Consider the following 13,670-nt stretch of genomic DNA (forward strand, 5'->3'; position numbering starts at 1 on the left):
ACATTTATCAAATCTACCTTGTTATTTGAGTTCTGTCTCCACAACTCACACACTAGTGGCTGCATATTGCAAAGGGCAAACATGAAATAAGTATATATTTTAAATTTTTCATGCTATAATAGTTCATGCTTCCTGATGTTAATTTGTTTTTAACTTGTTGGAAAGAGAAAACATGGAAAATATGTATTTTTTTGTAGGTTTGTAGCTGATGGCTTGTAATATATTTTTATTTCTTCTGTCCTATTTTGGACCTTTGTTTACAAAATAAACAAGTGATCATATTCTTTGTATTGGTATTATTATATACACTTATTAATATATTATTGTAAAAAACAAAAAGATCTGAACGTCATATTAATATATTATCGGAAATAACTAAAAGTATATGTGACATCTATACAATTTACCCGGTAAACTGAACGAAACAACCTAAAACCAATTAAAAATTGATTGAACCGACTAAAAACCACCTTTACAAGGGCCTCGTTTTTCTTTTTGCCCCGGGCCTCAAATCAACTTGGACCGGCCCTGGAGAGAAGAGGTCGATCATTGTTGGAGCCGATCACCTCCATTGCCGAGAGATAGATTCATTGTAGAGAGTGAAGCAGGAAAAAGGACTCGGTGGTGCTAGGTCTTTGTGATCAGAAGAAAAAAGAAGAAGAAAAAAAAAACAACACAACTGTGTGACATGCTAGCAGGCAAGAAAGAAGAAAGAAGCAGCAAGCGATCACTTTTGATCGAGAAGGAAAGAAAATTGAAGCAAGGTACAGCAAGAGTCTAAGCAAGATAGAGGAAGATTGAAGCAAGATAGCAAGATCAAACCTAAGTGGTTTGAATAGCAAGTAATAAGATTCGAAGTGACCAAACAAGAAAGTTCAAATCAAGGAAGAAAATAGTAAGTTTAGCAAGATCAAGAGATAAGAACCTTGTAGACTGTTTTAGTTTGTTTCCATTGGATATGTACTACAAGCTATATATATATAGCCTTTCTTTTCTGAATATGAGAAGTCAATGTGCAGCAGCTTTGAGTCCAAAGTACTTTCATATCTCTATATTTGCTTTCTGCATACATATATATCTGTGTTGTGTGAGTGAGAAGGTTGGGACCTGTTCCAACAGTCCTCACTAATTAAGGTGCCATGTTGCATCCATGTAAACCCTGAACTTCATAAACTGTATGATTTGCTTAATGGCAATTATAATGATCATATTCAATAATGCAGTTGGAGCTGATGCTGATGAAGATAGAATTGAATTACTCTTGTCGGAGGTTAAGGGTAAAGATATCACCGAATTGACTGCATCTGGAAGGGAGAAGTTGGCTTCTGTTCCTTCAGGTGGCAGTGGTGGTGTTGCAGTTGCCGCTACAGGTGGTAATGGTGCTGCTCCCGCTGCAACTGCTGCAGCTGAGCTAAAGAAAGAGGAGAAAGTTGTAGAGAAAGAAGAGTCCGATGATGTAAGCTCTTTTATGTCCATTGATCTTCATTGTTTGTTTTTAAACTGTTTTTTTTTATGGTTGCATGTTTTTGACTATCTTTTTTTTTTCATATTTTTTTGCAGGATATGGGATTCAGTTTGTTTGACTGAGGATGGTATGAAGCATGTTCTTTTGTGGTTTTTGGATATGATTTTTTGGTAGTATTTTGTTAGTGTCATCTTCAAATGAAGAATTTTGTAAGACCTTGCAAAAGTTTCTTTTTAGTTTTTATACATCAAATGTTTTTTAACATAGTTTTATATGACCTTTACTTTTGTTAATTTGGATGACAGGATGTTGCTTCATTCTGAAGTAAGAATTCTTCCCGATATTTCAATTTTCATTTTTAAAAAAAAAATTATTTTTAATAGTCTTGATGGTTTTATAAATAAAAAACTTTGATGTCATCATTTTTTGATCTTTATAATTTGTAGGTTGAAAGGAAGTCTCTTCCTCATCCAGAAAGACCAGATCGTCTTCGAGCAATTGCTGCCAGCCTGGCAACTGCAGGTGTGTGTGATTCCTTCTCTTTTGTAAATTCTCATTTTGAAGGAATGGAATGAAAATTTGCAATATAACCCATTTTTATTTATAAAATTTGTAATATTAGAGAACAGTTATTTGGATTCTAATGAGCTTTTATGTTTAATCTTTTAGTTTTGCAAATTAAAATTTTATAAAATTTGTAATATTAGAGAACAGTTATTTGCTAGGTACATTAATCTTTATGTTTGATGGATCATGGGTCGTGGGTCATGGGTCATGGGTCATGGGTCATGGGTCAGGTGCGTCCTCCAAGTCATCATGCTGGAGTGAGACAAGCAATGGGATTCTGTCTGCATAACAATGCAGCCATTGCTGCAGGAGCAAAAAAAGTCTTGATTGTTGATTGGGTAATAATCTTTGTAATTAAAAAAAAAAAAAAAAAAAACTATGAGTTGTAGTTATCTAACCTTATTTATTTACAGGATGTACACCATGGAAATGGAACTCAAGAAATATTTGAGCAGAACAAAACAGTAATTTTATTTTTATTTTTTTTATTCGTGCAATAATTGATACTACTTTCTTCAACTTGTTAAGGATATTATTATTATATGGTTAACTCCATATTCTGTATTTTTTTTGGTTTAACCACAGAAATAATTTTTTTCTTGGTTAACCAAAAAGAGTTTGTGATATTTAAAAAAAACATAAACACTATAAGTGTTTCCTGGTAATAAATTGCAGGAGGCCATGTAAAATTAACTATCATTCATTCTCCTATAAAAAAAAAATGAAACTCAACATAAATATAAAACAATATAGTTGATTAATTTATTTTAAATCATAAATAACATTGTAGATTACTATCTGACTATTTCTGATGATACTGGTTTTAATTGTTATACGTGTTGTATATATCCTTACATAGACATGAAGGTGGAAAATTCTACCCTGGTACAAGCGTTGCCCATGAGGTAAACATAACCCTAATTTTTTTTCTCTCTAATTTTTTACATCGAGAAGGGTAAAATGGTCATTTCACTCTTATATATGTTATCAGGTGGGGTCCATGGGTGGAGAAGGGTATTGTGTAAATGTTCCATGGAGTCATGGAGGAGTTGGGGACCATAGTCACAGGATTCGCCAAAGTAGTCACGATCCACGTTCCAAACGGCTCGATCCCAAACGGGGTACGATTGTGTATCGATCGCCGACAGAAACGCCCTCCGGTACGTCATGCTTGCGATCCCACCAATTCTTTAAATCGATACCTGAAACGTGAAATTGGCAAATTGAAGCAAATGCAGGGTTTCTTGTAAGATGAGGGTGAATGCATCAGGTATGTCACCTTTGTTTTCCCTTTGTCATGTTTGAATTGTTTGGAATCAGTTATGTTATGTCAATGTATGCTTTATGTTATGTCAATATATATATATATATATATATATATATATATATATATATATATATATATATATATATATGTAAATGACATGTATACATACTCCTAAAATTTCCTATATTTGGCTGAAAACATGCAGACAAACAAATTTGACATATTAGTGCCTTGCAGCCTCTCAAAGTTCTTGCATTCAGGTTATTCTTTTAGAAAGAAAATTGTCAAAGGTGATTGTCAAAGGAGAATTTATTCAAGGGTTTCTTTTAATGTTGTACATGTTTTGTTTTCAATAATAAATATTATGCAATATTAGCAATGTGTTACATTTACTTACTATTGGAATGATTATTTGTATATGACATTAAATTTTATGAAATGGATTATATTTTTTGTATATGATATTTTATTTTCTATTATGAGGCATTAAATTCAAATTTAATTTGAAAATTAGTAAATCTATTAAAAATATTTTTTTTAAACATTTAAAATTATGATACGCAAAAATGTGTGTCATCTTCATTTATCACATGGCCTTTCTTGACAGGGGCTTTCTTGATACGCATTGCATGTCATTAACACGCGCGTCGTAAGGTTACGACATGTGAATGTGTGTCATCTTCCTTTATGACAGGGCCTTCCTTGATACGCATTGCGTGTCGTAAACGCGCGTCGTAAATGCGCGTCGTAAATGCGCGTCGTAAATGCGCGTCGTAAATGCGCATCGTCTCTCTTTATGACAGGGCCTTCCTTGACGCGCATTTGCGCGTCGTCTGAGCGTTTTACGACGCGCAATGAGCGTCGTAAAAGGCCTTTTTTCTTGTAGTGAAATGAATTTGAGAATTCCTAGGTTTAGATGAGATTTATTGAAACTTTTCAATGACATGTTTAAATCTCGATATGCCCCTCTTGTTTGTGACTGGGATACCGAGGATCACAAAGCGGGTGTGAACTACCATGCAAATTCACATGGTGCCTTCATTGTAACGATCACCTATTAGATGTGTCGGTAAACCACACACGCTCCATCGAACTATGATAAACAATGAATCACCCTTTGCCACCTTTGCTTAGAACCAATTAGTGTGCCGGTAAACCACACACGCTCCACTAACTTCTTAGCAAGGGTGCAAAGTGTAATTTCATGGGATTGCATCAATTCACTTTTCCTAGAGTAACTAAGATTGGGAAATTTTAAAAACATGTAGTTACTTTGTATTTCATATTATACTTTTAATGAGAGGATGAGGTTGCCCTATCCTACCCGTTCGGCTAACGACCCTCTACCGGTCAAGCAAGCGGTGGGTGTGAGTGTACACCCATTAAGCGTCATTTTATAGGCCGCAACCTTATACCCACCTTATAGATTGGTTTCGTGAATGAGGCCTACTAACGGTAAGACTAGCATTTTAGTTATACATACATATATATATATATATATATATATATATATATATATATATATATATATATTAATCTTGTAATATTATATTAGTATAGGGTTGTATTTTAAACTTGTAAAATTCTAGGGTTTGAAATTTAAATTGTCTAAATTAGAACTTTTAATCACAAAACATAAATTTCAAAACTTGAGGACAAGTTTTAAACATTTAAAACATGGAGGATCAAATAACAAATAATCTTAATTAACAATTAATTCCATAATTATCCATATTTGATTTATTTAAGATTTCTTGCATAATAATTTTCCAATTTAATCAAAATAATTAATTAATTATCACATAAGGAAATTAAATATTTTATTAATTGATAAATCTCTTTAATTAGATCAAGATTATAGTCATATATATCAAAAAATCGGATTAGGGTTGATCTAATATGATAAAGGCAAGTTTCCATAAGATAAATATCAAAAAATCCCGAATTTGGCCCTTCCTGACGCTTGGACTCGCCGAGTGCACCATGGGACTTGCCGAGTCAGGCCAACTCGCCGAGTCCACAATGGGACTCGCCGAGTCCATGACTCAGAAACACAAATTTCGAATTTTGCAGGTAAGATTCAAACAAACAAGCAACAATTTAATAGAAACCAATCAAGGCTCTGATACCACTGATGGGTTTTGGCCATATGAACATTCCTATGTGCACATGCAAACCCTAATGCTTGGATCTAGGTTTCTCTAATTAAACATGCTTTGAATCCAAGACTTCTAATGACTAGTTAGGTATGAGAACAATACAAAATCAGATCTAGAAGTTTACCTTTGAATCTCTTGTTTGATCTTGTTGTCTTGGAGCTCTAGAGTCACAATTGTCACTTCTCTAATGGCTTACAAACACCAACTAGCAAGGAGGATGATTTGAAAGAGAGGTTAGGGAAGAAATCGGCCAGGGGTACTTTACTTTAGAAGAGATGCCGATTTCCCTTGCCCTAGGGGTCTATTATACTTGTAAGGCTCCTAGGGTTTCACCCTTAAACCCTAGTTGGATAATCCTTCCTTAAAGCAATCCAAATCCTTTCCATAGATAAGCCTTGGATGAATTTGAGGCTATCCCAAGCCCTAGAATCGTCCAACCCTTATCCCTTAAGGATTTACAGCCCAAAGTGCAACTATCAAACAATTGACAGTTTATACCCTCTTATTTAATTAATCTCTTTAAGTCACCAAATTAATACTAATTAATCTATGACTTATATTAATCAAATAACAATATTATTATTCCTTATATTATTCTCATAATATATTAATAATATTTATTCTCTCATAATAAATCATCCTATCAAGTTGCTATGGTGAATGCAATCCAAAAGGACCATGCACAATCGGGTCAAATACTTGCCTAATATAGTTGCAGTCTTAGACACTATTCCAACAACAGTATAGGGTCTACATAAACCACATTGTTCCACTTTTTGCTTAAACAAAAAAAATTAAAAAGTTGTATCGACGACAAGTTGTCGGGATAGACATTTCACGCGGATCGCCACGTGGTATGCCGACGACGTGTCGTCGGGATAGCTTCCAAAAAACTATGTTGTTCTGATATTTTGCACCATGGAATAAAAATAAATGAAAATTAGATTTGTTGTCACCTATACGGACAACGTGTCGTCGGCATTGGTTTTCAAAATACAGAGAATAATTTCTTCGTTCCCGCCGGATCATCAGTGGCGACGACTTGTTGTCGGCACAGAGTCAAAGAAATTTGGTCAAAGTTGGTAAAAGATATGGCGACGACAAGTCGTCGACATAGCTCGACTTGAGCGACGACTATCGTCGTCGGGTTAGGTGTCGTCGTCATATCTCCTTATTCTAGTGGTTTTCTAAGAATAAGGAAGGAAACTTATCTTCTACTTATAAGTATTTTGTTTTTATATTTGTTACACAATTGGTGAGTAAAAAAAGTTCAATTCAAATGGTAATTCTGTTATAGCACAGTGGACGCAATGTCGTGCTAGATAGATCTAGATGAAGCAATTTTGTAATATATTATGTTACAGCGGACTAGGGATGAGCTTTTTAACGACAAACAAATTAAAGCATAAAAAAAGTCTTCATTGAAATGAAAGGAAGGTGAATCATGTTTCTTACCAGTGCTATCTTTAGTTGTTTCTCGGAAGCAAACAACGTGATGGATGAATAACAGATTTAGAAGTAAAGTAGATTTGTTGTTAAAAAAATAAAGGAGGAACTTGTTGAATCAAAGTTCAAAGCTCGCTCTAATTCCCAGATTCATGTGGATTTATTTTATTTTTCAGAAAAAAAAATCAATAAAACACGGTTTTGTAAAATGCAATTCTAATTTTGAAACTAAGAGGAAATAACTATTAAATTGAGGTCCACTATTTTTTTTCTTGGCGGCCAAGCCTTAGAAAGTGACTTTCCTACAATATGTTTGACTAAAACAAAGAAAATTTCCAGAAAAGTAAAGACATACATTTCTTACTATATTTCATCATCCGCCTCCACACGCCATATATATTATTGGGAAGTTTACAAGAAATTGATTCTTTTTGGTGTATAAATATCCCAGATTTAAGGGTATAAGTCATAATAACATTGAAAACTCACTTCAAGAGTACTTTTTGCAGGAACAAATTTTAACAAGAAAATTTCCACTTCTTCATTTTCTTTGATATATAAAGATGGCTATTATATCAGGTTTCTTTAGTTGTTTTTCGGGTGCAAACAAGGTTGTGGACGAAGGAAATGATAAAAATGGTGCATCAAGAAAAGTTGAGAACATTGATGGTGACCACGATGCAAAGGTGAAGAAGAGCAGAAAAAGCGCACCAATTCCGGTTGCTTATTTCCCCATCGGCTCAAACTTTTCACGTTTGTAAATATAAAAGACATTCCAATATCCCAAATTAAGTGAGCTTTGCTATGCTTAATGCAACGAGTACAAGTGCTATTGCATGGAGCTGCTTAGAGAAAACTGATCAGCAGAACATGCATGGAATTAATTGTCCATGGGTTCATCGATCTCCATGACATTGTTCTTGAATGTAGAATATTATGATTCAGCATAGCAGAAGAAGCAGTTTGATGTACAATTTCATTTGTTTGATTTCATATATTCAATTTAAGATATTTTATATATTTTGATTGACCAATTCAAGTGTTCATGTCTCTTATAGTAATTTAGACAAATCTATCATTAGTTGATGTGTGTTATATATGATCTATATTTTAATATTTACATTTAATTAATCGCCAAAGTCCTGGTTAGTCTGGACGTTTGAAATTTTGAGGTTGTTTAGAAATAAGTTCATTCAAATTTGTTAAGTCTATCAGTGTAAGATACTTTGGGTGGTTGTGTTAATGCCACAATGGTACCTTATAAGTTATAATATGTTGTATATGTGATCAAACAAGTTCAATGTAAAGAATATCAATTGATTGTCATCAAGTGGAAGGTGCTATATTATGAAGGTTTATAGATATATATACATCTTTCCTTAATAAATGAAGGGTTTTTTCTGCCACATGTCAATCTCTTATGAGTTTTGATACTTGTCATTTTATGGTATTTTTGAAATAAATATTATATATTTGTCAATTTTTGATTTGTTTCAATTTTTAAAATTAAAGTCGATCATATATTTTTACTATCTTATAAAAAAAATCTCACTATTTCTTTAAATAGATTGAAGACGTCCAAATCATTAAGCTAACAGTACAAGTAGTCACCAATAAATTAATATTATAATTTTCAATTGTTTAAATGGTGATACAATACGTACAAAACATTAAACATTAAATACAATTATTTAATGCATAGGTAGCCTTATGTATCACGTGTTTTACCGAGTCCCCTCTTGAAATCGTTAAACTTGTTTATCAAGTCAACGTTCAATCCTGAGATCTCGGTAAATATTTGTCCCTCCCCACGATCCTTCCTCTTAGTTAGCGGCTCTCTCTCTTCCCAAACAGGCATATCACCATTGCCCAATACCAAGTCATCTTCCTTCCCACTCCAAGCATCGATCCCATTCTTCTTCTTCCTCTCAGTCAAAAAACCCTAAGCTTCACTGTAGTTTCTCTTCACCGGGCGTCAATACCACATATCGTCAACCATCTCTCTATAAGATTAATAACCAACAACATTGCTACTCCCTCTCCGCCTTTTGCTAAAAAAAGCACTAAACGCCCCTATATTTCTTTCTCTTTCGGTCCATATAAACCCTTCAACCACCTGCTTCCTTCTCTGTACGTCACTTCTGCTCACCACATGTGGGAATGTCTTGATTTTGCGCACCTCCTCGACCTCTGCCCCTAACGTGCTGGACAACCTCATAAGCAAATGTGAAACCCTTTTTTGGGGGGTTATACTGAATATTTTCTAGAATTTTGGTGTTTTTGATTTTTTTTCCTTTTGCATAAATCTGCATTTTTGTGTTTTTGTTTCGTACATACATAAATTCCTTTGTGTGTGTATAGAATTGTGTTTGTATGTATTAAGTTCTTTGTATGGATGTATCGTATGTTTTGTTTTTCTTTTTTTTTAAACTAATAGCTTTCATTTTTTCCGTGTTAGGTTGGAGATGGCTTTGTTCGAGTAAAGTCGTGAGTTTTTTTTTCTAATATGGAAGTGAAGTTCATCTATATTATTAATTCTTTCATCTTCATGTATAAAGATTGTTCAAATGCATCTTTAGATTTGGCTGATTGTTGGGGTCAAGAGTTTGAGACTAAGCTCTGCCCATTGAAATATGTAAGTATATTTATCAGTTGATAAATACAATAACAATTGTGTGATTCTCCTTCTATTCACTCTCTTAGTCTGTTTTTGGTATGTTATTCACACAAATAGATTAAGGTTAAGAGATCATTTTTATTTTTTACTTCTAGAGTGGTATCCTTGGTTTTTGGTTAAATGAATAAAGCATCATATGAAAAATAGAAACACATGCATGTAGCAACCGAAAGGAAAAGTGTTGGTTGCTCTTGAGCTCAATCATGGAAAAACTACAAATTGAAAAAACCATTATTTCTATTTTGGACATATAAATTAACTAATAAAATATTATTGTATATTTTCGATCTTTATCATCTTAGTAAGTGTTAAGTGCATATCATTCATATATAATAAATCACCAGCATACTTTTGACATGTTCATTTATATTCAACTTATGATGTATGTGATTAATTGTTTTCTTGAACTGGAAATGGCGTCTAGAGTGGGTTCCAAACATAAAATTGATGTAAAAATATCAGTAATAGGATACACCAATGAATCTTTTTCATGCTACTAACTATGTTTTGTTTTGTTGTGCTGGTTCACACCCGCCATATTTTGGGGTTTGGGGATATTTTTGTTGGTAGAACAAATAAGGTATCTTTGTTTGCTCTTAGCTATGTTTTGCTTTACTGTGCAGGTCAACTAGGTTTCACTTATGGTTTTTTGGGTCTTTTTGTTCTTGGAACAGATATCGACACAAACTTCTTTGGGTTTTTTTTTTTGGTTTAACATTTAAAAATGTCAAATTAATGAATGTGATTTCTTTATCTTTTTTTGGCTTTGAAATGTTGTTGGGGATTTTTAGTGTTTTTTTGTATTTACCCTAACCAGGCATGTTTCTTCCTATGTCTTAATCTATATTTGGCATTTAAAAAACATTTTTTGTGTAAAAATTTGGCCTATTTCAATGGTATTTGTTAGATTTTGGCAAAATCTAAGGAATTGGAATGTAGATTCCATTATGTGGGTTGCTTGGTTTATTGAGTGTCAAATGGACGAAATTGGATCTATGTTTTTGAATCTGATTGTTTTTAGTTTAAGCAAAAAATGATGATTCTATGGCTGCCTCATAGTCATATTTTATTTCTCTCTCATCCTAAATCATTAGTGGATTTCATTGCAAGATCTTTAGACTTTAATGTAATATCTTTCATGCTATATAGACCCTTTTTGATTAGTTGAGACGTTTGATCTATTTTAAACCGATTACACCTATCTTTGATGATTCTGATTAAAAATTTCTAATTGTTTATTGCTTAATTTGTTTTGTTATGATTTTCGCTAGAGGGTAAATTATGCAAAGACGATAAATTGATAATGATTAAAATTGGAGTAGTTTGGGTATTCTTATGTGGATTATATATGGATTTCTTGGTCAGACCTTTGTTTTTTTTTGTTCAATGTTACACCATTGGTTTTGCTGGTGCTTCACTTTGGCGTTAGTTGGCGGAAACGGTAGAGATCAATATTGGTTCTAACTTTAAAATACATTAATTTTTCATTTTATTTTTTGTCCTATTTATACCTCAAAAATCAAATTATATTTTTAACAAATTTTATAGTAAAACAGGTTTTTGACAATTTGAACAAATGCACCTTCGTTCGTTTAATTAAAGATTTTGAAATTGACATGTATAATTATATATTTCAAATAATAAGTGAAACATGAGATTCGAGCAATAGAGTATTGTTAAATCATGTTGATTACTCTTTGCTTTTATTTTTAAAAAGTTCTAAAATTGTTTTTTAACAGTCGACCAATAAAAAGTTACTTAAATTATGTTTATAACTATTTGTATTTTATAATTATAAAAAAAAAAAAACAATAATAAATAATTACTAAAAAAGGTACTTATGTGATCTAGGAAATACATTCTAACTTTTTTTTGTAAACCAAACAAAAATATCATAGTTTTTTATTTAACCCAAAATAACCATGTTGGCTATAAATAATTAAAATTTAATCGTAAATAATCTTTGTCAACATATTTTTTGGTGTATTATATATTTTCAAAATGAAATTAATCACCTTAAAACAACTACTTACCGAAAAAACTATGATGTTACAACTATTTGGAGTAATGATTACGAGTGATTAATTGTAATTTGCAAGAAAGTAACATAGAAATGTATTTATTAGCATGTGAGAATTGTAAAAACTAAAGAATTATCAATATATTGTAGATTGGTTAATACTTAATGGTTTGTATGGTCTGATATGGTAGCCGCAAGAAAACTATTCACCAAAATTAATTAATCACCGCCTGGAAACTATTCTCTACCGCTGCTTTGCGCGGGTTTTACAACTAGTACTTATATATGTAAACTATTAAATATCATATATATGATATTAAATTGCAATAAATACGTTTCTTCCTTTCTTATTTTAAAGTTATACATTAAAAAATATTTTATTTTTACACTTTAAGTTAATGTTTAATCTTTTTTTAAATCAACCCGTGTAATACACGGGTCTCACACCTAGTACATATCAAAACGAGAAATTGGGTTAAGGGGGCATGAAATCAGAGATAAGCTAAAGGTATACTCGATGTACATTTTTATATGGAGCAACTTCTAATAGAAAATCTATGTAATCTAGCTTAATTATAACTAGAAAGGTTACCGCCGCTACGCGGGGACAGAAGCTTTCAATATTATTTCTAAATCGATAAATATGACAGACGTAGAAAGTGCAAGGATGAAAAACCCGGAGTTTGCCCCAGATCGTTTTTTCATGTTTTTATGAAAAAATGTAAAAGTTTTGACTGCAAGGAACAGAAGTTTCAAAACGGTTAAAGAATTAAAGGGGTAGGAATTAGCAATTTTTTAGAAAATTGATCAAAGTTGTCAAACCGTTAAAGTTTCGTGGTCAAACTTTAAATATTAAAAGGTTCCTAAAAAGTGTAAAAATATTGATTGCAATGACCAAAAATGTCAAAATAGGTAAAGAATGAGGAACAAAGTGCAGGGACCATTTCTGTCAAAAAAATATCCAGTTTACTATTCCTAAGCTTCATATATATATATATATATATATATATATATATATATATATATATATATATATATATATATATATATATATATATATATATATATATATATATATATATATATATATATATATATATATATATATATATATATATATATATATATATATATATATATATATATATATATATATATATATTAATTCATGTTTATACCGTATCATATTTTTAGAATGTTATTTTCTGCTACAAAAATTCAAACGTTAAACTTATTTTTGTTGAATTTATTATTTATGTTAGAGAATGTTATTTGCAATTTTCATGTTGTTAATTTATTTTAAATTCAAAGTGGTGGAAAGAAGAGGAACATTACTTTTGGAAAAACATTTATGATAATTTTCCGCTAAGATTTTTCGAAAACAAATTTTAAAACGATAGAGAAAAAGAAAAAGAGATACATGTAGAAATTAGAAAATAAGAATTAGATACATAGGAAACTAGTTACCACTTGATCGACTGTATTTCACCCATCGCCCATGAAAAAAGATATGTTTTGCTCCAAACCGTAAATATGTTATGGCACGGTGGATGCAATAAAGTTAGATAGACCTAAATGAACAAATTTTGTCATATTTAATGTTACAGTGGAAGACAAATAGGAATCAATGTCGGTTGAAATATATCTCAATGGAGTAATGAAAACCTAAAAAAATGTCTATTGAATACAATTAAAAGATAAATGATTTATGGAACAAACTATTTACTATTAGTTGTTATTTTATAATATTAATCAAGTCGGATTTGTGAAAAATAACTTTTCAAATGTTCAACGAGCACTCAAGCATAAATTAAGTCAATATTTTAAAACCCTCAAATAGTTATAAAAGTAGTTTTATACAGTACAAACTTAACCTATAAAGTTGAAAATTTAACCATAGAAAACCAAAGATAAAGGTAGGGGCCTTTAAAAAAACGAAACCAAACCAAAAACCAAAAAAAAACCCAAAAAACTGTAACCAAGAAAACCGGACTATTTGAAAAACCGATGGTTTGGTTTTTGTTTTTAGAAAAACCGGTTTTTTTTATGTTTGGTTTGGTTTTTCTATA

At 31.6% G+C, this 13,670-nt stretch overlaps 1 protein-coding gene and 1 long non-coding RNA gene across 4 annotated transcripts; both read left to right on the forward strand.

Moving 5' to 3' along the window:
* The first annotated feature begins 1,189 nt into the window (after positions 1-1,189).
* Positions 1,190-1,758, forward strand: LOC111914430 (60S acidic ribosomal protein P2). Its single transcript, XM_023910170.3, has 2 exons — positions 1,190-1,456; positions 1,561-1,758. Exons 1-2 carry the CDS (start codon positions 1,190-1,192, stop codon positions 1,585-1,587), a joined length of 294 nt encoding a protein of 97 aa, XP_023765938.2. The 3' UTR covers positions 1,588-1,758.
* Positions 1,759-2,319: 561 nt separating this feature from the next.
* LOC128125929 (uncharacterized) lies at positions 2,320-3,756 on the forward strand. Of its 3 annotated transcripts, XR_008230824.1 has the most exons (5): positions 2,320-2,370; positions 2,446-2,496; positions 2,892-2,937; positions 3,024-3,302; positions 3,505-3,756. It is a non-coding gene; the product is annotated as an uncharacterized LOC128125929 (long non-coding RNA). The 3 variants fall into 3 exon arrangements; XR_008230823.1 differs by lacking the exon at positions 2,320-2,370 and having other exon boundaries at positions 2,451-2,937; positions 3,024-3,192; positions 3,262-3,302; XR_008230822.1 differs by lacking the exon at positions 2,320-2,370 and having other exon boundaries at positions 2,451-2,937.
* Positions 3,757-13,670: the final 9,914 nt, after the last annotated feature.

Source organism: Lactuca sativa, chromosome 3 (assembly GCF_002870075.4).
Source record: "Lactuca sativa cultivar Salinas chromosome 3, Lsat_Salinas_v11, whole genome shotgun sequence".
NCBI lineage: Eukaryota > Viridiplantae > Streptophyta > Magnoliopsida > Asterales > Asteraceae > Lactuca > Lactuca sativa.

Coding starts and splice junctions, on each gene's coding strand:
- LOC111914430 (XM_023910170.3), top strand. CDS start 1,190: ATGGCAATTATAATGATCATATTCAATAATGCAGTTGGAGCTGATGCT. Junction 1,457..1,560: donor AGAAAGAAGAGTCCGATGAT/GTAAGCTCTTTT, acceptor ATTTTTTTGCAG/GATATGGGATTCAGTTTGTT.